The sequence below is a fragment of the Falco punctatus genome (genome assembly GCF_963210335.1).
Source record: "Falco punctatus genome assembly, chromosome: 3".
In the NCBI taxonomy this organism is placed as follows: domain Eukaryota; kingdom Metazoa; phylum Chordata; class Aves; order Falconiformes; family Falconidae; genus Falco; species Falco punctatus.
This window is the reverse complement of record NC_137582.1, coordinates 83,823,767-83,847,266: the sequence shown is the minus strand read 5'-3', so window position 1 is coordinate 83,847,266 and position 23,500 is coordinate 83,823,767. Positions and strand designations below refer to the sequence as shown.

The 23,500-nt window shown below is 39.1% G+C and overlaps 1 protein-coding gene across 10 annotated transcripts in view; it reads left to right on the top strand.

Moving 5' to 3' along the window:
- The window catches only part of CTNND2 (catenin delta 2), a 680,231-nt gene that overhangs the window by 591,656 nt on the left and 65,075 nt on the right, over nt 1-23,500 (top strand). For all 10 annotated transcript variants that reach the window (XM_080382082.1, XM_080382078.1, XM_080382083.1 and 7 more), the window contains one exon: nt 13,336-13,486. In XM_080382082.1, the coding sequence (XP_080238208.1) occupies nt 13,336-13,486 (151 nt within the window). The remainder of the gene's footprint in view (nt 1-13,335; nt 13,487-23,500) is intronic.

The following is a 23,500-nucleotide window of genomic DNA, read 5'->3' as shown; positions in this document are numbered from 1 at the left end:
CACATTGGTCAAGTCAAGTATGAAAAATTGCCAGTGAAAACCAATATCCAAATGAGGAGAAGCAGCTTCTTTGTGAATCTGGGTGACAGAGCCATGAAAAATGAGCCAAGAATACCACCGGTGACAATCAAATGAAACCATATTGTTTTGTCACTGCAGAAACTGGTTGGCATTCTGTCTTTTAAGAGTGCCAGGCAAGAGTAGAGCAAAATATAAATGATGTGACACCAACACCAGTAATCTTGCCATCTACTTTTTTTTTTTTTAAATAAGACATTATTAAAATAAGACAATGATATGATTAAATGTGTACAATGAGCAAGGAAATGCTCAATCAAGGCACTGTATTCCAGCTAATCCTGCTTTTCAATTATATACAAAAGATTTATTTTTCTCTCTTGTATCATTTGCAGTGAACTGAGGAAAAAATTAAGAACTCATTTATTAGATTTTGAAAATATTCCTATATTTAGAACAAATCAGTAAAATCCAAGATAACAGTTGAGCCTGGTATACTTTTTAGGGCAATTCCTTCTTTGCTTTCCTGATGTTAAACTAGTTTGATGGGGTGAAAGTACTAACTTTCTAACCCTATTGTATAAATATAATGCATTGATTTTAAGTTAACTTTCAGTGGGAATTATTCTCATTTACTATGAAAACACGCACGTATGGCAAAATGCAGTTACCAAAGTTATGTCTCAGAAGGTATCCTGTTTGCTTTGAAGCAGCTGGGCATTGGTATATGATATGTAAATACCAATTTAATTAGACATTAATTTTGAAATGTTAGCCCTGATGCTAATAAATTTGGTATTTTCCCCTGTAAAGTTTTAGTGGAAGTTGAGTTGGCACATTCAGTAGATCTTCAGAGACACATGGGTTTTTTTCAACACTGTGTTCCTCCAGACTTACTAGCCTTTGACTGTTACGCTCAGAGTGACATATGAAATGAGTAACCAAGTATCTGTCCAGTGATTTTTTTTTCCTACAAAGTGCTATGTATACGCTGTGCTTGAAAATCATTATACTTCTTTTGTTCTTGTATCGCGGACCACATCAGATTGTGTAATCCTGGCACAGAAACATGATAAATGTATTTTGTGCCTCTGGGAATGGGTGTAGCCCTGGTCCAAATGAGAAAACAATGTGTGCATATTTGCCAGGACCAATAGAGTGCTAAAATCCGAGTGATGCCCCTTCTCCCATTTCTAATAAAGCTGTATACCTGTCATTTTTTAGTTGGCAGAAGTATACAGGGAGGGGCAGGAAGGCTCCGCAGAGCTCTTTGGCAAGTGCCACATTAGAAAAACTGATTTGAACTTTAATACTTTCTGTGCTGATACCACGGGAAAAGCTCAGTTGTTCTTGTGTTCCTCTATTTTTCTAAAGATTCACCAATTCCATTACAAGTGATGTGCAGACACGGAATGAATATCCTTAATTTCACATGTCATACTAGCCATTTTTGTGAGGGGAATAATCCTCTTTGGGGATTACATAAGCATTGATGTTTCCACCTTTTGACCTCTTTTCCACTGCTGCAGTCTTCTGGATATAAAATGACTGAAATAAAAGGTAGAAAACTCTTAAAAGAAGAGGCTGTTCCTAAAAGACATGTTCATTTTTTTAGCTCCTCCAAGAAATGGTATAAAGAATGGGAATTTATTTTTTTTTCCACTTAAAGTATTTCAAGAACTTCTATGATGGACTGAAAAAGAAAAAGAACAAACTACATGAAAATAAATAATATTGCTATTAATAACAAAAGCAATTGTGGGGGTTTTCCCCAATTAGCATTATTTTACTGCCAGAAAAATCCCAGAATATATGAGGCAGCCAGGGCACCAGGCATGCTCACCTACTTACAAAGGTACGGCCCCTGCTGGAAAAAAAAAATACGGTGAAGTTCAGAGTAATTCTTTCCTAGCTGTTTCATCCTTTTGGTTCCTCTGATATAAAGCCATTTAATCCTCTTTGATGACCAAGAGGTAACACTTTTAACACAGGCAGTGCTTAGCCAGTGCCATTATGAACAGAAAGTGAGCAGATAAAAGGAACCCTGAATAATTTAAAAAAAAATAAAAAATAGTCTAGGGGATTTAGATAAATGTCTGCCACTAGAATTAACAGATGATATGTGTCTAAATCCTCTAGACTGCTTTTGAAAATTCCAAACACAAAAAGCAGCAGTACATAGCTTTAAGGATTAACAGCTGTGAGAGGCTGAAAGTTTTAATTATTTCAGGGAATATAGTTTCTCATTGATAAATACACATAAAATCAACACATGCATATAATAAATCTTAATCTGTAGGACATTTTTAGCACTGTTTCAGTTGCAGGAATTCCTTCTAAAGCCAGATACTAACAAAAAAGTAAAAAGTTTGTCATACATATCTATTTGCTACGTCAAGATAAAACACTCTGGACCAAAGTCTTACCATATATTACCCAATTACCCATCTGCAAAATAAACCTTTTTTTTTTTTTTTTTTTTTTTACAATGACTAATACAACATTTGGTCTGTGCAATTATTATTAGAACCAAGACAATCTATAACGAATCAAAAATGGAGTGTATTGGTGACAAACACATTAACAGGTCCAAGTGAAAGTTTACCATTAAAACAGGATTCCGATCTGAGAAATGTGGAAGGGTATTTTCAGTGCAAAACTTTAAGCCGGGATAGATCATGTCTGTGATCTATGACTTTGCTGTATATTCTGTATTTGCTGTATATTCTGGTTCTGAAGAAAAGATTGACAGCTTATCTACAAAGCAGAACTCATTTTGGAAGAGGCTGTTTCAGGTTTATATGGAGGTTCATTCATGTCGCTCTTCTGCGCTAAGATGTTGTTACATAGGGAGGACAGTGGTATTGGAATCTGAAGGAAGCAGGCCTGTTTCTTTCATGGAAAAGTACATGTGTCTTCAGTTTTCTCATTTTTATTCATGTCCTTACTTGATGCATGCAATGCAGTGGAAAATATGAATGGCCTTTCTGGAACAATATATATGGAGACAGCATTATATATAATGTATGTAATATGTAAGCCTTTGGGGGAGATGTGACAGTTTTCCACGTTGCTTCCAGGATACCACTTTGTCTGAGGTCTGACGGCTGCTCTACACAGTGGCCTGTGATGCTAGCAGTTGGTCACTGCACGTCCCCCTCCTGACGGGGCTGCTGGCCATTGGCAGTACGCACTCCAAGTACACATGCAGCCTGGCAGCCTGCAGGTCAGGCTGTCAGCACTGTATGTGCACACACCTACCCCATTCTGCAGAATTCAGCTGCTACCTGGGGCTGGGTGGGTTTCTGTTTCAGTGGAGTCATTGCTTCCCAAAATATTTTCTCCCATCAAATCATAACGTGGGTTATTTCACCGTATCCAAAACTGCCTACAGGCAGAAGAAGCAATGTGTAAAAAACAATGGCTATTGATTTTGGTTTTGCTTTCTTTCATTGCCACTCTGAGATATATTTTTTTCTCAAAAGTAGACTTTTTCTAATTATACTTATTATTAACTTCTATTTTAAAGCTACTTAGTAATATCAAATAAAAATCTAGGCAAATACATTCCTCATCAAGCTTACCTGGAGTTTTCCCTGAGGGAATAAGCCTTGAGACATGCCTTTGGAAGCAGTGGAGACTCTTTGCTTACCATTAGGTATCAACTTTCACTGGGAGCCCTGTTAGGTTTTCTTTGCCACTTAATTTGGGTTTAATCAAGTTTGTCCAAAATGCACAAATAAAAATAGGTCTACTGACTCACTCAGCTGTATTCCAAAGATATTTCCCTGCTTATTAAGAAATTTCTTTCACTGTAACACATCAAACCTGAAGTCTTTTCTGCAACCTCATACCATTATTTACTTTAATACCTTGGATTAAAAAAATTACAAGGTATAAAATTACAGGACTCATAGTGTAAAAGGAAATCTGCACAGACCTTTTTGTATGTAGTCTGGCATCAGTATTTTTCCTTAGATGGTGGGAATAAAAGTGGTGAGTTCTTTTTAGTTTTCACCTTGTTCAATAGGCTATTAATACATCAAATATACTGAGCATGTAAAAAGTTATATGCAAAATGTCCTAGAGTTAATGATGTCAAGAATCCAAGGTTATGTCCCTTCTGAACAAAATTTCCCTCTCAGGAAGAAAGGAGATACTGTGGTATCTGTATATTACTGTCTGTCTATATGTATCTAACAGCTAAGTTTAGGCTGATGTCTGTTTATCTGCCAGAGACATTTCTGTAATGCCAGTTGCCCAGAACCATGTCTAGATGTTTTTTTGACTGTCTCCAAGGATGGAGACTCCAGAACCTCTCTGGGCGAGCTGTGCCAGTGCTTGATCACCCTCACAGTGAAAAAGCATTTCCTGATGTTCTGCAAACCTCCTGTGTGTGTTTGTTCCCATTGCCTCTGGTCCTCCAGTATTGTCTTTGCTATTACATGCAGTTAAAAACATAGTGTTGGCACCACAAGTAGGATTTCCTTAGTTTTCTCAAACCCTTAAAAATAATTTCTTCATTCACATGGTCCTGTTTTGTTTTAAAATACTATCATAACTTATATAGCTGGTACATACCTTTTAAAACCAAGAAACAAAACCTTACTATGTTTCTGTTGGCAACTCAATGGCTTACATTAGAACAGGTAGCACGGGGTCTCTGGGCCTTGGTTACTCCCTTCTGGGTGCCCAGTCTTCTGTCACAGATAGTTTTCAGGCTTCACAAACTTACCTCATCTGCTTTAATGACAGGATGGCCAGCTTAATTTTCCCAAGTGTCTGTTCATGGAATCGTAGAATTGTTCAGGTTACAAAAGACCCTTAAGATCAAGTCCAGCTGTTAACCTAACACTGCCAAGTCCACCACTAAACCATGTCCCTAAGTGCCACATCTAGTCATTTTTTAAATACCTCCAGGGATGGTCACTCAACCACCTCCCTGGGCAGCCTGCTCCAATGCTTGACAACTATTTATATGAAGAAATTTTTCATAATATCCAATCTAAACCTCCCCTGGCACAACTTGAGGCCATTTGCTCTCATCCTGTCATTACCTGGGAGAAGAGGCCAACCCCCACCTGCCCACAGCCTCCTGTCAGGGAGCTGTAGAGAGTGGTAAGGTCCCCCCTCAGCCTCCTCTTCTCCAGACTGAACAGCCCCAGTTCCCTCAGCCGCTCCTCACAAGACTTGTGCCCCAGACCCTTCACCAGCTTCGTTGCCCGTCTCTGGACACGCTCCAGCACCTCTACACCCCTCTTGCAGTGAGGGGCCCAAAACTGAACACAGTATTTGAGGTGCAGCCTCAGCAGTGCCCAGTACAGGGGGACAGTCACTTCCCTTGTCCTGCTGGCCACACAGTTGCTGATACCAGCCAGGGTGCTGTTGGCCTTCTTGGCCACCTGGGCACACTGCTGGCTCACGTTCAGCCGGCTGTCAGCCAGCACCCCCAGGGCCTTTTCCTCCAGGCAGCTTTCCAGCCTCCCTTCCCCAGGCCTCTAGCATTGCATGGGGTTGTTGTGACCCAGGGGCAGGACCCGGCACTTCTCCTTGTTGAACCCCATAGAACTGGCCTCGGCACATTGGTCCAGCCTGTCCAGATCCCTCTGCAGAGCCTCCTGCCCTCCAGCAGATCAACACTCCCCCACAACTTGGTGTCATCTGCAAAGTTAGTGAGGGTGCACTCCATCCCCTCATCCAGATCATTGATTAAGATATTAAACAAAACTGGCCCCAATACTGAGCCCTGGGGAACACCACTTGTGACGAGTCACTGGCTGCATGTTACTCCATTCACCACCACTCTTTAGGTCTGGCCATGAAGCTGTACTTTTACCGATTGAACAACATACCACGTCCAAGCCATGAGCAGCCACTTTCTCCAGGAGAATGCTGTGGGAGATGGTGTCAAAGGCTTTACTAAGGTCCACGTAGACAACATCCACAGCCTTTCCCTCATCCACTAGGCAGGTCATCTTGCCACAGAAGGAGATCAGGTTCATCAAGCAGGACTTGCCTTTCATAAACCCATGCTGGCTGAGCTTGATCACCTGGTTGTCCTGCACATGCCACATGACAGTGCTCAGGTTGATCTGCTCCATACCCTTCCCTGGCACCAGGGTCAGGCTGACAGGCCTGTAGTTCCCTGGATCCTCCTTCCTGCCCTTCTTGTAGATGGGCGTCACATTTGCTGACCTCCAGCCAACTGGGACCTCCTAGGTTAGCCAGGACTGCTGATATATGATGGAGAGTGGCTTGGTGAGCTGCTCTGCCAGCTCCCTCAATGCCTTTGGGTGGATCCCATCTGGCCCCATAGACTTGTGTGTGCTTAAGTGGTGTAGCAGGTCGCTCACCATTTCCCCTTGAATTATGGGAGCTTCATGCTGCTCCCTGTCCTCATCTTCATGCTCAGGGGCCTGGGTGCCATGAGAACAACTGGTGTTACTACTAACTTTGAGGCAAAGAAGGCATTAAGTACTTCAGCCTTTTTTAATCCTTTGTCAGTATGTTTCTCCTGCATCCAATACAATATGGGGATTCTCCTTAGCTCTCCTTTCATTGACAATGTATTTAAAAGAAACATTTTTTTATAGTCTTTTATGGCAGTAGCCAGACTAATTTCTAGTTGGGCTTTGCCCCTTCTAATTTTCCTCCTCCTGCATAACCTCACAACACCCTTGTAGTTCTCCTGAGTTGCCTGCCCAAAGGTCATAAACTCTCTTTTTTTCCCCCCCCAGTTCCAGCCATAGCTCTCTGTTCAGCCAGGCTGATCTTCTTCCATGCCAGCTTATCTTTTGGCTTATGGGGTTGACCTGTTCCAGTGCCTTTAAGATTTCCTTGTTGAAGAATGTCCAGCCTTCATGGACTCCTTTGCCCTACAGGGCTGCCTTCCAAGGGGCTCTGTCAGCCAGTCTCCCGAACAAGCCAAAGTCAGCCCTCTGGATGTCCAAGGTAGCAGTTCTGCTGACCCCCCTCCTTACTTCTCCTTGGGCTCCTTTCCATCAGGAACAAGTGCTGCTCTGTTTAAGGCCTGCAATCACACGAGGCCGTAGCATTCCTTGGCTAGCTCTTTCTACCTCCTTTCCTTTTCCTTCAATGTTTGATCATATTCAGCAGGGGATGATAAGGCTCTTTAGTTAGACAACTGAATGTCCCTGCCTTCAATCCCCAACAGGTACAATACCCATGTGAATGGGGTTTATGGGTCATGGCCTGATCTCTTGAGGTAGCTAGATGCAATCTCAGTCTTTGTCCTGAGGCAAGCAACTACATTTATTTTCTTAATTCCATCCTAAAGAAATCTGACTCTCATGGGAGCAGGAGCTTCATTAAGTAACTTACTAGATAAGGAAACTGAAAACATAAAAGGGACTGATTCAGTCACAAGGTCAGTGCAGCAACTTCAAAGAGTAGTATGAAAAGAGTTTCAAGCGCCTTACCATCCAGATACTTGCAGATAATGAGTAATTATTGTTTAATGCAGCAGACATCTTTGTTATCAATCTTCCTCAATTTATCAGGCAAGGACATATTGTGGGTTCCTTGCCAGACTTTCTGATGACTCTAGTTATTTCCATATTAACACTTTGGAGTTTCATCAAGCTGTTCCAGGACAAAGTTTTTTGGATTACAGTGAAAAGGTTTATATTCATTTTCTCCAAAATGTTAATATTATGAATCCTTATGTGATAAAATGGAGAGGTCTGTTTGTAACACCTCACATAATCAACAAAGGCAAACTTTTTAAATAACCAATGCTTTCTTCTGTCAGATATTCTTACCTGGGTGGGATTCCCTCTCCTCCTCCACTCACCCCCCACCCCCCATAGATGAGTCAGGATCAATTAATACAGGGAAACATATTGACTTGATAGGAAGGAAGACAACATTAAAGGGACAGGACAGCATTCAAGAAGTGACACCTGCTGCTGCAGACACCCATATCACAGACATCTTGAGGAGATTAGAGTGGACATCCATTTGTGGAATGGGAGCATGGTAGCTCATGGTGTATTCATGCTCAAAGTGATCTCCTACTAAATGAGTTTGCTTCTCATGAGATGGGTCACTTTGGTCTCAAAGCCTGCCTTTAATGATACTAGGTACAGTATTCGGAAAAGTCATTATAACGGCTCTCAGATCATTTTGAATACACAGTATATACTTGTACTGCAGAACCAAGAATGATGAGGTGCAAGGGCAGTTCCTTCCAAACATTACCTTTCTCAAACATTTAAGATGCCTTCTGTCAACACCATTTTAGTTTTTTCTTACTTATTTATTTACCTGTATATCTTTGCCCACCAGATTTTTTCTTGTCTCTTTAAGCTTGGCTAAGGTCATGGAGCAAGAGAACAGTAACCTGTTAACACTTTTCTCTTGTCCAAGCACAAAGATGTGGAGAACTTATTGGTGGCCTACCAGATGGGATCATTTCTGAGAACAACACACTGCAGTTAGGGAGCAGAAAGTCCCCGGGAAGTGCTCACTCTCTTCAGAAACTGCAAAAAATTAATAAAGATTTCAGAGCCTTTCTCTCTGTCAGGTGGTAAGTTCTCAGGGATCCCAGCAGCGTTACTTGAGTAAAATAGATCTGTAATTTTCCAAGTGAAATGTAAAAATGTAGAAATACTCTCTTTTTTCCTGACACATGTATCACATTGAGTATGATCAAAGAGGAAGAGTGATCTTTGATTACTCATTGATCCTTGATTACTCAACATGCAGTTCTCTTCCATGGTCTATTGTTCCACTGCTGCTGGCAGACAGCCCCTTCCTAAGCTTCTGTTTGGAAATTCCAAGACTCTGATCTTCCTGGTTCTGTTTGTAAGTTAGTTTGCTTTGTCATGCTTGCTGCCCTGATTTGGCTTTCATTTTGTAGTTTATATCTCAGCAATTTCTTTTATTATTCAGTATCTCAATAGTCTTTGAGTCACAGTCTTGAACTGTACAAATACAAAGCAAATTCTAGTCAAAACTGAAGTATGTGATGGTGAAATATTTTGGAGGTACTCTAATAACAGTGTTGTCAATGGCAGAAAAGTGAATGCATTCAAAATACCAAGTGAATACAATTGTTGGTATTTCATGGTGATTTTTTTATGGGTTTATTTTGATAGGGTTTTTACTTTTTCATTTTGTGCTGGAAATGTCTTCTTTCTTTGTTTTTCTCTCATGTGATGCTGCTTCATAGAAGAATAAAGAAAACAATATGAAACATTAAAAGGACTTAGCTGCCTTAAAGGCTTTTTATTTTTTTGGGAAAAAAAAAAAGGTTTCATCTAGATTAATTACTCTTTTGTTGGGTTTCAGCCTAATGTAATCTTAATCCCTAGAGGCATTCAGCTCTGGAAAGGGTCCTTCATAACAATAACCATGACAAACTAAATAATAATTTTCCAGTTTACTCTATTTTTCTGCTTAATTACTATGACAAAAATAAAAAGGGAGCTACTAATGAAAGTGGACATAGAGATGCACTAGGTACCTTCAAAGTGAGGTATAGTAGTTATGCCCCCCAAATTCAATTATCTGTAAAAAGTATTCATGACAGATTGTGGCTCCTAGGTTTGTCTCTGATAATTTAGCCACAATCTGATACAACAGTAATGATTTTATTGGGTTTTTTTTCTCCTTATTCCCTCTCAAGTATTTGCTGTTCCCATAGGAGCCCTTTCTCTTTACAAACTGAACAGTTATTTGATCGTTGACACTACCACAGAGTTGTGGAGTAACAGGATGATTAAGTATATTGGCAGAGTGCCTCATTTACCTACTGATAGGCAGCAAACCCTTTGTCTCTTCTTTTTTTATGATTTTTCATCTCTTCTCTTTTATACTTCAGTGAGCTCATATTAGCAATTGACCTGCAATGTGGAAATGCAGGCGCGTTTCACAATGGCTTTAGGCAAACAAAAGGATCATCGGTATACGCAAGAGCAAATCAATTTTTCCATTCTCTTCAAGAATAAAATAGACATTTTGAAGCATCTCAATTTCAGCGTTCCTGAAATCCACACAGCGTAATTGCTTGCAGAGACTTGTTCTAATTGGCAGCTTAAGGAAAGAGACATATACAGTTCTTACCCCTTGCCACATGAAAAGTTCTCCAGAGACTGTTGAAACAATTAATAGACATTTCTGTGTTTCTGCCTAAGGTGCATGACTTGAAAACGCAGATGAAATGATAGCAAATCACACACTGAGGAGTCTGTGAACTTTTCCCAAAGCAGATGCCATCCTCTGGAAAAAGAGAGCTGTGAGGGGAGGAATGCACTGGGGAGAAGAGCAGTTTCATACCCAGTTTTCTGCCTTTCTCCCATTGTTTTATGTATGTATGTGCATCTGTAAAACATTATATCTGTATTCTTCCCCTATGAAAACTTTGGAGCTGTATTTCTTATATGCAGTGAAAATTAATTTCTTCGTTACAGATGCTGAAAGCTCGCGTGTCATATATTCAGTAAGGAGGTTTATATTTTCTCTTTTTTTCATACTGAATTAGTTCAGTGTTTCTCCTACATCATCTTCTACTCTCCCCGGGATCAAAAAAAGAACATTTTTTTAATTCGTTTCTTTCAAACTTTTGTTTTGGAATGGATGATGGAAACACTACACCCAAGAAGCCTTTTCTAAACCTGGGTTTCATAAAACAAGTGCTTGTGTTTTCGCTTGTTAGCTGACTAAAAAAATGAAAGGCAAACTGTTTACTGAGGTTCTAATATGGAGTGTTTTATAACAGAATGAATAATCTACAAGATCATTTTAGATTCTTTCTGGTATTGAATAGATGCACATAAGGTGTTGTTGTTTTTTTTTTTAAATAAACACCCCCACTGATTCCCCATGCAATCCATATTGCAGGCACTACATCCATGATGTACTTTTGCAATGAACATCAGCATCTTTCCATATACTGTGTGCTAGCTTGAACTCTCACCTCAACCAGACAGGCTCACCCCTTTCTCAAAGTGGTCTCAGTGCTTACCATGAACTCCGGCAGTCACCTTATAATCACAGCAGACACAGTGGAGGCCTCCCCTGGGGAACATGTAGAAAATACATCAATGGGAGTTTTTATGTGCAAAGAGCTATTGCTTTGGGTACACCCAGCTGCAGGTGAGAGCGTGTTTCACTAGCAGGGAAATACACGTTATTAAAACAGGAAGCTTAGAATGATTAATTTAGTATTTTCATAGCACTAAAGTCAAGGTATGGGAAAGAAAGTATTTTTTCAGCAAACTTACGGATCCTTAAGATGTATTTCAGGTTTTTTATCTGATGATCATCCTATACGCTGCTTCTGGAGAAGAGGCTGGAGGGCAAAGTATAGAATTAAGATCTGTCAAGAATCCTGCTACCACTTCTCTCACCTAAGAGCTATTTGCTTTGCTGCAGAAAATCATGGCACATCTGTGTTTTAGACATGCTACATTACTGTGCTCAGTGATTCTGAGAACCCGTGACCCATTTACCTGACTTGAAAGCTTATCGTGTTACCAGTTTCATCTACAGCAAAGTCCAGCCAGCTGGCTTTTGTTAGCATAGTTACTACAGAGGGAAAATAGTAAAATAATATTCTTTAAATGCCAATTTCTTTTCCTTTTGGCCAATTTCCCCTGAATGACATCACCTGGAATGTATTTGCACTTCAGATATTGCAACATTTCAGCCCTTGACTGTCTCCATTCTGGCTTTTGCCATTCGGGGCACCTGTCTATAGTATAAACAGATGCTGGCTTTTAAAGTGAGTGCTTCAGCTGTGGTAAGTACAAGTGGTACACAGAGGTTGAGCATGGTCTGCTGACAGTGAATGTGCTTACCTTTTTCTAATGCTTTATTTTCATGGGATTTTTTTTTACTCTCTGTTTGTGGAGGAACACTATTGCAATGTAACTGTTCCTTAAGGCATGATAGAACTATTCTGTAAGGAAGATTCTTCAAAAGAGAAGGGTCATCCTGATCTGAAAATCCTAAGGCTTATCGTCCTAGTTTCTGAAATATTTGAAATATTTCAAAGGCTAAGGGCTTCCAGAACTTTGTCTTCACCTTCCAGGTACAATGGCAGGATAAGCGTCCATGCCATAGCACTGAAAGAAGAGAGCAGCTCTGGTTCAATACATTTATTTCAACTGTCAGTATGAGGAGCATGAATATGAACTTTATGAAAGATCCAGAGAAGAGTTCGGGATGTAGTAAGGATAGTGGATAGCTTGTTTTGAAATGGGCTGTCCTGAGAAGACCTGCACATCCTGCAGGTGTCCAAACATCTCAAATTTGGCAATGCTCATAGATTTTAAAATCACAAGGTCACAGTTCAGTTTTGTTTACATTTTTTCCAACTTCTGGAGCTGACAGTGGAATGGAAGAGGATAGTATAGTTAATCTTTCATTCCTTCAGGTGCTGGGAACCGCAAGCTGTGCAGCATTGGATGGACCTCCTAGTCACGGCATGCTGCGCAGATCTCATCCATGGAGAGGTTCACTGGCATGATAGTCTTAGAGTATTTTCTTAGAAGTAAACAACCCTATTCATCATTTCTACTGTCAAACAAAAAAGATGTTCACATGAGAACATGCTGTTTCACTTTGAGATAAAGACAAGGGCATGCCAGTAGTGTCATGCCCAGCTGCCAAGTGGGAGATGCCTACAGGCTTCTCCAGTACAGTCAGCAGCTGGGTTTATCCTGCAGCCATATGGTACATGCAGCACAGCAGTGCAGGCCAGCACCTCCCCCAGGTCAGTTCCTATGTGAATCTCTAACTCCTCGATGTACAATAGTTGTCTGGTTAGGACATCTGCAGTTGTCAAAAACGGGTATATAATTGTCCTCATTTTTCCTTCTGAACAAGTTGACATTCAGAAGAGAAGTTGTAACAGCATTTTCATGTTTTTAGACTGAATAGTTGTTAAGGTAATAACAAAGAAATACTTAGACCTCTTGAACGTGTTTTGTAATACATATTTTGTAATATATTTTTAGTTGTTTTAGCAGCGAATAAGCATTATTAGATGTTGCATAGGAAATGCTGATGCAAAACAAGTCATATGCAGACTTGGGCTGTAAAAATGTAACCAGGTGTCCTAAGAGTAAAGGCAATTCATCATCTAATTTCTCTGCCACCATAAAAAATGAGTGCAGATTTCCAAATCAATTGGTTGCCTAGCATTATAAATGCAATTATTTCCCCTTATTTGAGTTTGCATCCGCTCACTTCTGTTATCCCTTACTCTGTATCTGTTATAACCTCAGATGCCTTGTTTTCTGTAGAGGATTTCTCACTTTCTTCTTCATGGTCTCCCGTGTGTTTTTACAGTGGTCAGTGTACATCCGTGCTGCTGTCCGCAAAGAAAAAGGATTGCCAATCCTGGTGGAATTGCTTCGAATAGACAATGACCGGGTGGTATGTGCAGTTGCTACAGCTTTACGAAACATGGCCTTAGATGTCAGAAATAAGGAGTTAATAGGTATGTTCTTTCCAAACAATCTATCTGTTGTGTGGGTTTGGGTTTTTTTTTCCAGTTTGCAGCAGAATGAGCACAATGAAAACAATTATTCTCACATTTCTAGCACAATTTCTTTAATTCTTTCTCTGATGTGTCATATTCAGATTTTATGTGACAGCTTAGTACTTTATTGCAAGGAATTGTTAAATTAATTAAATATCATGCAGTGTTTCATATCTGTCATACTGTAATCTCCAAAAGAAAAGCAGTGGCTTTGGTCTGCTTTAGCACTTCATTCCTAGGCCAGCAGGAACACTTGCGTCTTCCAGATCGAGGATCTAAGAGCAGCCACTCCAGATCCTCAGGTTATCTATTGCAAGTAATCTTGGGGTCATGAAGGGACAAATCATAAAGACTTTAAGATGGTTCCAGGAATTTACTGGGCAGATTGGTAGCTCCAGAAAGAGAACTGGGAGATGCTTGATTCACAAACGTATGCAGTTAAGGAAGAGGACAGTAGTTTACGTGAATCAGTGTTGCCCCTTAATTCTGATGGTGTGGTAAGCACACATCTTGGGGTTTGTAGTTGTTTCAGTTGACGTTTATCCAGACACTGTGGATCATGAAAATCTTGCATCTTCTACCTTTTAAAACAATCATTTCCTTGATTTTGAACTATTTCAACAGTCATGACAAAATTATTTCTGCTTCTGCTGAACATTAAGAGCATATTTTTTATTCATTTTTGCTTACTTGTTAATTTGTTAGCATCACAGCATACTTCTCTGCTTTTAATTACAGAATTCCACAGGTAGATACCTTGGTCGTATTTGATTATTTGTATCCAGTGCTATCTCAGGGTTAGTGCTTCATTGCAGGAATGCTCTGCAAGTCCTTAAAACAAGACAATTGCTCATCTCATGTATTTTATGAACTAAAGAGACTTCATTAACAAAATGTTGTAAAGCAAATAGAGGTAGAGGTTGGTGAATAGTGTAAACCTGCTGTGATTGCCCAGGGATTGAACACAAGACTGATGCTTTACCTGCAAGACTAGTGTGCTTCTTGCAGCTTTGGCTTGTGTTATAGTTGATGAAATTGGCATGAAATTAATTTTGTTCTATGTACTGCATTCAGCTTTCAGGAAGCACGATGCTGCATATGTGTTCTTAGTGGGGTTTTTTTGTTGTTTTCTAGGAATTTTAAAGTAGAAATTACTGCTGAAACAAGTATAGCAGGCCATCAAATCTGCATTAATAACACCTTTTTTTTTCCACTCATGATTCCACCCCCACATTCTGTCTACAGCATGTCATAGTCTATCTTATTCCTTTATTTGTGGAACTTCCTCTACAGGGTTCACAGACCACATTCATACAGAGTTATCTTCTATAATCTCTTCTCTCTATTTATTGACATCACAAAAAACTCCGTACAGTTGAATTTACAGAATATAAACATTGTTTGTAATGCCATGAATTAGACTATATATGGTTGCATTTTCTGTGCTCTGATTATTATTTTTTAATTGAAAGGTTTTTTTCCTTCTCATATCTGCACATTTCATTTAGGAAAGTAAGACTATACTTGTGAAATGGAGCTGTCTTACTGTGATGTGCCGTTCAAAATACTGGGCCAATTATAGATAATAAGCTTGCACAACCCCAGCATTTTAATATTTTATTAAATTATTGAAGAACATGTGGTATAAAAAGGTGGAAAAAATCCATTGAAAATAATTACCTAATAAATGTATTTATGTAGCCAACTTGTAATAGCTGTACAGTGCTGCTCAGATTTAAGTTATTCATGGGGTGAATCTGGGGAATTGTACTTCATAACTGCAATACACATTTGCTGCAGTTTAAAAACAGTCTAAACATGCCAATATGACAGGGAAGTTATGACTATAATTCCTGAGCCATTTTAGCTGTGATCTTTATATGTTCATTTCTTCAGCTTTCGTTATTGAACTTCAAAGAAACATAACAATGGTCATTATTTCACTTGTTCCTGAGTATTTATTAGTGAACAGGGCATATAGAGCTGATTTTCAGAAATGCTAAACACCTGAGTTAGTGAAGAAGTTCAACTCATGTTGTAGGTTGTCTATTTTTGTGAACGCTGCTGTTCCATACATTCTGTGATGTCTTAGCTCTTGTCACGGAAAGGAGGACTCAAAAGGGGCTTCTTCAGGTTAGTCACTCAAATATCTTTCGGCCTAAGCGGAATCAACATTCTTTTTATCTTTCCTCTTTGCAGTTTTTGTTGGTGCATCATATTCTTGTGGTGAGAAACTCTATCTCACAAACTGGAATTTCCCCCTTAATATAGCCTTTTTTAAAGGTGAATTTTCCAATTGTGTGTATAGTAAAATTACGTAAGTAGAATTGAGTTGGTTGGATTTTTTTAATGCATCTATAAAGCTTTCTTTTCAGTGGTGCTGTGATTCCATTCCTGGCTGACAAAAATTTTACTGATATGTGCCAGAGAATGAAGTATTTCTTACTGCTGCTGCCAAGCAGCCCATAAATCAGTGTTGAGGCATCTGGCACATATATCAGAAAGCTTGCTAAAATCCACTCACCTGTACTGAACTACAAAACAAACAAAAAGACTCCTTTTCTAAATGGCCAGAGGTTTCTTTCTAGACTTCATTGGGTTGACCAATCTGTTTTGTTTTTCACACAAATCAAGTGTGTTGATATATTGCTAAAGGCTGGTGCCAAGCTTCTCTTACAATTTATCTGAGCCATCCCCATAACAGCATTTTCTTTATTTATAGGGAGGTCTTCTTCCTGGATTTGATTTCAGGCATGGTCCATGTCCTTAAAAGGACCCTCTTTTTTCTTCTTCTCCATCACTTTTGCATTGTGCCCTGTGTCCCCAGGCTGAAACAGCAGGCATGCTCATCTTTCTCCATCTCAAAACTAAACTGCACTCAAAGAAGTGGTGAACCTGGCCTACGTAGTACTGTCACCAGCACGTGGTTTTCCCTCCTCAGGCATGCCACCCAGGTATGTTCCTGGTCATGGTCAGACCACATTCATGTTCCACTTGCCTTTCAGAACCCTTTTCTGCATGTAATAGCACCCACTCTATGTTGCTTCCCAACAGTGCACCCCATGGGAAGGTCTATCAGCCTTTTCTCTCTCCCAGTACTGCCACAGCTGGGGGAAGTGGTGCTGTGTGTCTGGAAAAGACCTACTACTGATATTGCCTGTTTCGTTCTTCTTTGGTTCCAGCAGTCTGCATATTGCCCCTGTGTCCCTCTGGTACCCCAGCGTCTTCCTGCTTCTTGTCACATGCTCTGTAAGCATTTTGGAAGTCTGCATTTTATTCCTTGAAGCAGGTTCTGTCTCTGCTAAGCTTCTCCATGAGGCCATTAGCTTCTCCCTGCAACCCCACTAGATGCTTCTGAGTTAGCCAAAAAGCACATATTTTTCACTTTTGATGGTTCACTAGATAGAAGAAAATCACATTTGTCCCACAGGTCCTCCAAGAGCTTTGCTGATGACCTCTCTGCAGTTATGTCATCCTCATATTCCTTCATCTTTCCATCTCATGAAAAAAAAAGGAAGGGGAGGAAGGGGAAGGAGAATAATAAACCCACCCTTCTGCATCCCTCAGCACTACATAGAGGACTTAATCTGAGGATATGGCATTATTCTTCCTCCTCCAGGAATGTAATTTTTAACTTAAGCATTACCTTGCAGACCTGCTGCTTCTGGCAGTGCCACGGCAGGATGCCAGTCAGACTGGTGCCTCATGCCAGAGCTGTCCCACCACCTTCCCTACAGTAAGCGCACCTGCAGATTTTTATTCTTTAAAGCCATACTTCATTGGAATGATGTCAGAAAATTGCCAACTTCGAATACGCTTTATTTTCTTTAAATAGCAGAAACTTGGATCAGCTGGGCATGGCAGAAAGGCTTAAAAATAAACCTGTGTCCTGTAAACACCATCTCTGCAGGATGAATTCTTTCCTTGCAGTATGCTCCAGCAACCTTCAGTGGCTTTCTGATTCAGACACCTTCCACACAGTCCTCTGGGCTTCTAGGAAGCTTTCTGTGGGTCACCTGAGCCTGCACTATAGACCTGTGTCCTACTTTAGACAAACTCTCTTTTCCTCCGTAGAGTCTCCCAGCCAGCACCAGTGCAGCAGCCTCCCTTCTTGCTATTCCCTCTCCCCAAACTACATGAGAGAAGGCTTTTTAAACCAAGATTCCCCATTCAATCCTGGAAACAAATCAGCTTCATCTTTCTTTCATCTGAAACACAGCCAGCAGTTTTCCTCTCTGCTGCCATCCGTGACCTCTTTAACAAAAAAGAATATTAAATGTGCAGTTAATTGAAAAAAACTATGTGACTTGTTATTCTACCTACACAAGCAGATACAGACTCTGTCAGTGAAATTTTTAAAAGACAAATTTCTGTCCCCAAAATTTGCATTTGCATTGTTCTTGTGTATGCACAGTGTTTACCTTTGATTTTAAAAGACAATTATTGTGGCTTTTTGAAGTGCAATAGGTGGTCTTTCAGAAGAATTAAGCTGATTTTTCAGGCTGCCCCAGATGAGAAATTTCTCACTATTCACACACAGCAGAATATGTACAATATAGGATTTGCCTTCTTGTATTAGTATTGAATTTCATACCACTTAGTGATAAGTCCACACGGTACAGGCTTTGGAGCGAATGCAGAGCTGGAGGTAAAATTTGTAACATTTCAATGCAGTTTTGTGCTTCAGGTGTTTCTGTCAGTTTTCTCTTATCCTGACAGCGGTTTCTAATGCTATTCTGGGTCAGTGTTGATTTAGAGAAGTATTGTACTGGTAATTCAAGAGCATCATTTTTTCTTTTGGCCTGTACTTCTGTGCTCAAATGAAAGATATTCTTAGAGACTGGAAGTATTTACATCATTCACCCTTGAAAAAAGAAAATGACAATTCCACCTGAAGGTTTTTGTTGACTTCCTGTCCTGTATAGAAGATACGTCCTTAAGTATCTCTTCCCATAAAATGTGTAGAGGATCCATGGGTCTGTTCAGGGCTCCAGATTCTAGGGAGTTTGATGGCATAACCTGAAGTGTTGCAATACCTCAGACATCCTTTTTTGTGGCCATTACTGTAAAAGCATGATTCAGATCAGTGAAGTTAGTGGTACAATTTCTGCTACCTTCACAAGGTTTTGAGTAAAGTGCTGAAACAGGGTCATTTTTTAATAATTGTTCCTGAATTGGGGGCTGCAGGGTGTCAGTACTGAATTATTCTCAATTCACTACTCATCTGTTGGTAATGCAGCTATAAAATATGCACAAAATTCAAGGATAGCATATCAATTAAATTGTTTGTTAATGTGCGTTGGAACCTGCTTAATCCTGCTGGGTGTCTCAAAGTTCATTGTCCAATATAAAATACTTGTATTAGACTCCCTTATAGTTGGCTGGGAGAGAGAGAGACTCCCAGAAAGTGATGTGTTTTATCTAACATGATAAAATGGATCTCACCCTGTATTATTGTCTCACCGTTGTTGAGTGAAAAAATTCTTGGCAATGTGTAAACTGCCACTGAGTGTATGCCTTGCCGTCTCATGAGCAATGGGAGTCGATTAGAGTGCTTGAAATAACTGGTGTTTGTTTCAAAGTTTTATTGCTAAACTTGAGAAAGTTTGATTGAATTATGTATCAGGAGTTCACAACTCTAATGAATTGATAAACATGAGAATAATTGAGGTTGAAAGGAAGCTCAGGAGGTCATCTTGCCCAGCCTTGCACTCAAAGCAGGGTCAGGTATGTCATTTCAAAGTGTAATACTGATTCTCATTTGGAAAGATTTTATTTCAGCTGTTAGGTTGAAAATACATCAAAACAAGTATTTGTATTCTCACAGTAGAATGTCATTCTTCTGGAGCGTAACTAACTACATGGGGTTCTCCTGTCATAGAAGATGGCCATATCTTAAGACTGTAACTTTGTTTCAGTATTAGTAATAAATCCAAGTAAAAGCAGTGTTCAGTTTTGTAGTTACAAGAACAGCAGCTGTAAGAAAATCTAATTCCTAGTAATGTACATTGATAGAGAATATGGGGATGGGTTGGGAGATTGTTAAATCAAATGTGCAACTTTCATTCCACTTAGAATGTCTGCATGCAGTTTTATCTTTTTAACTGTGAGCACCCCTGAATTTCTCACACTTAACATCTGCAAGGATCTGAGAGAGAGTGATCTTTTTTATTGAATGTTTAATTGACTTATAAACTATCTTAGTCACTGAAATGTTAAATTGACATAAATTTGCAATGCACAAGATGTCAGAAAGCATTAATCAGGAATTACAGACATTTGTTCAGAAGAAGGTGAAGACAGATTAGATGCTGCAGTTTCTTTAATTTGTGTCAGTTTTTATTGCACTTCATTTTTAGTATTTAATAGTTGAGCTGTGCAAAACCTATATTACAATAAACAGATACATGAATAAGAAGAGGCTGTCATCAAGAAGTTGATTTATGAAATGGAAGGTATGGTTATGCATTAATAGCTGGTGCTCCTTACTCTGTATCAGTGAAGAGAAAGATGTTAGTTTAAGGTGGTGAATGCCTAATTAAATTTTGATGTTTTGTAACACCTATACAGCAAAGTCCAGAATCCCTGGTTTCTAGTGTTGTATACATAAATGAGCTGAGAATTCAATCTGGTAATAGTTTAAATGTTAAATATTTTTCCCATTATAGTGTAAAAGCTGTGTGTCAAGGAGATTTTGACTTTTCATGTTCCTTCAGCCACTTGTGCATTGACTTTTGCTCCAGTTAATCTCAACTATATTTCTGACAAGAAGACCTGGTAGTTACAGAGGTTAGGGAAGGCTTCTTTCCTCAGTCATTTCTTATTAAATAACATTCTCGAGTGAAGGGATTTAGGGGGAAAAACAGGGTGGTAAAACTGAATTCTTATTTTTAGTATCAAAGTCAAGATCAAGCATTTACAAGACTAGATAAGTCTATTACATCTGAACTTCCCTGTTGCCTAAGTATGTCTGGATTTGAAGGGATTTTTCTCTACTGTGAACTGTCTAAAAAAATGGTGTTTCAGCTAGTTGGGTAGGCTGTGGACAGTAGAGAAAAAATGGCAACTCTGTATGTTCGACCCACTTAACCTCTATCACCTAAAGGTGATATCATCGTGTGGTGGAAAGGGTCCTGTGAGAACCTAGAGAAGTAGCAGAGACTCAAAGGCTAACTTTTGGGTGACTGAAGATAAGCAAGTAATACCACATCAGAAGTTGTTCTGGTAATGCAGAATAAGCACCGTCCTCCTCTTTAATCAATTTGGTAAACTTTGCAAAGGCAATTAGTGAAAAAGCACTACAATTTTTCATTGTTACTAAAACCAACAGAAATAACTGTGTACAGGCTCAGATCTAGGACAATGAAGTATACCACTTTCACAGATCTATTTTTCATAGTAATGCCAATTCAAAGAGTCACACAGCATTTCGTCTCCATAAAATGAGATCAAGATACCTCACAAATACTAACCACAACCCAGACCTCGGGCAGGTATTCCTCATAGCAGAATAATCAATGGAGAAGTGCCTGGAAAGTGCCTGTATTTCTGTTTAAATGCCAGAGTTCCAAGAGAATCATCTTCAGTATTGCACCATTACAGCTTATCTAGATGAAAATGATAATTTTAAATGATGCCATATAATATTTTAAGGTTTGTAATCCTTAAAGTCTTTATTATAGGTTTTATAAGTTTGTATTCAAATTCAGTATTACTGAAGATTAAATTCTGAGTGCAAGTCATAAAAGTAACAAAATCTTGTGGCGGTTGCCCAGGAAAGCCTAGATTCAGTGTGACTGCCAAAAACAATACAACCAAAAAGCAACAAGCAGCCAACAGATGCGTGTTTTCACTTCATTGATGTGCATTTCGCACATAAGAAGGTGCTCCAAATTGCACCTTACATTTTGTTTGAGACAAACAATTTGTTTGGTTCTGTTGTTCTGCACAAGGTAGAAAGCAATTAAACTGTAACCATATCCACTTTTCTCACTCCAAAGATTGACATTTCAAACAATTCATTATTAATTTTCATCTCTGTTTCTCAGTTTGTTCGTGCTGAGAAATGCTACTTTTCTTTTGAAAAATTCAGAGTTCTGATCTAAAAAGTGCATATAATTCAGTTATATATTCCATAAAACATACAAAGGTAGAAATTCAGATGTCACAAACTGCCAAAGTAATTTTAAAAGTACTTTTAAATCCAGGAGGAATTATCCTAAATCTGCAAAGCAGTTCTGAAAATCCAAGGTTTGTGACAGCCTTACATTAACAGATAATGTATCAAAACAGATGTTTCCAGCCTGTTCTGTATCTGCTTCAATTCATGTAACAGTGAGCTAGTTTTATTCTATGTAAGATGCAAAATTACCTTTTCTCCTGAAATCCTTATCAACTTAAGTGATTTTCAAATGACAGAAATTACATATATGGCATTTTTTACTGAAAGCACTTCTCTTTGAAGAAACTAGAACACCTATCCTATACATGACACATGTCAGTGAAAGAGAGTAGAACATGGCAGGTGAATTAGCATTTGATAAAGTAACATCCTTTTCTTCTCGCATGTGAAGAGCCTGGAGTGGTGCTGGGGCACTGTAGTTGCAAAGGATTTTGGAGGTGGAGCTAAGAAATGGCAAATTTTATTATTTTTTTATTATTATTAAAAAAAAAAAAAAGGATGAATGGGTGTCAATTACATCTAAGCTATTTATGGATTGCTTCCAGTCATTAATAGTAATTTTCTCTGTGCATCTACATCCTTGCACTCTCTAAATTAGTCTAGCTGTTTTTGCAAAATCTTGTACAATCCTAGTTCCCAAGTTCGATATTCACAGGTGCAGTGGTGGTACACAATGTCCCTCTCCCCACATGTGGCTTTTGAGACAGATTTCTATTTCAGCGTCCCTAAACATGTCTTCTGCATGTTTCAGAGTGGTTGTTGCTTAAAAAGGAAGAATGTTAAGGACAAAACCCAAACACTCTTCACAAAGGTGACACTGGTAGGAAACTCAGATTGCAGGAACATAAAAGATTTCTGTGCCCCTGCATGGGAGGACTGTACTGACATGATGTAGGCTAACACAGAAGTAAAATACCTGTAGATAGGTAATACAGATGTTTGTCATCATCCATTAGATAAATACTTGCACCATAAAATGTCTCATTTTCCCAGGATAAAAATATGACAAAGGTAAAAGATACAGATTCAGTGTACAAAGAATGCAGGAGTAGGAAATGGTACGAATGTCTGGATTCTTACAACTGACATTCTAGCTCATTGCAGTTAAGTTGAATTTAGTTTTTCTTTCCATTCCTGACCATCAGGTGCTTATACAACATCTCTCGTTTTTAGCAGTTGCCCCAGTATACACAGAAGGTGATTTCATTTCTTTATTTAGTTAAATGCATTCTATGCCAAAATACGGGTGATACTAGTGTTAATTTAGTCTTTGACAGTTATAAAAAGGGAACTCAGTCTCATACTTGTTGGTTTCTGCATTGGCATCTTCAGATGCGTTTTCTTACAGAATAGTTATTCTTCATGAAGTACTTTGATGTAGCATTTGCTTGCTTGTAAAAACTAAGTTTTTACATACACTAGTTGTTTCCATCATTTATTACGGGTTTTATTGTTAAAGGCTCTTGTTTCAGACAACGTTATTAAAACTTCAAATACCCTTCTGCTGCACCCTTTACAAATGAATTCTTGTGTTTCCTCATTAATATTGTACCTTTACAAGCATATATTGTCTCCAAAAAGGCACTATCTGGGACTGACTGGAAGCACTGTCACTATGTGTTAGCTTTCTGCTCATTTCTATGGTTCTTCTTTTGCACCCCTACTTAACAAGCAATTTTAAAAAAAAATCCATATTGACTGTTTCATGCTTATAACTGCTGGGATTGAATAGCAGCAGTTTTGTAATATGCAGTTACAAAATATTAAAAGGGTAACAAATTCTTATCATC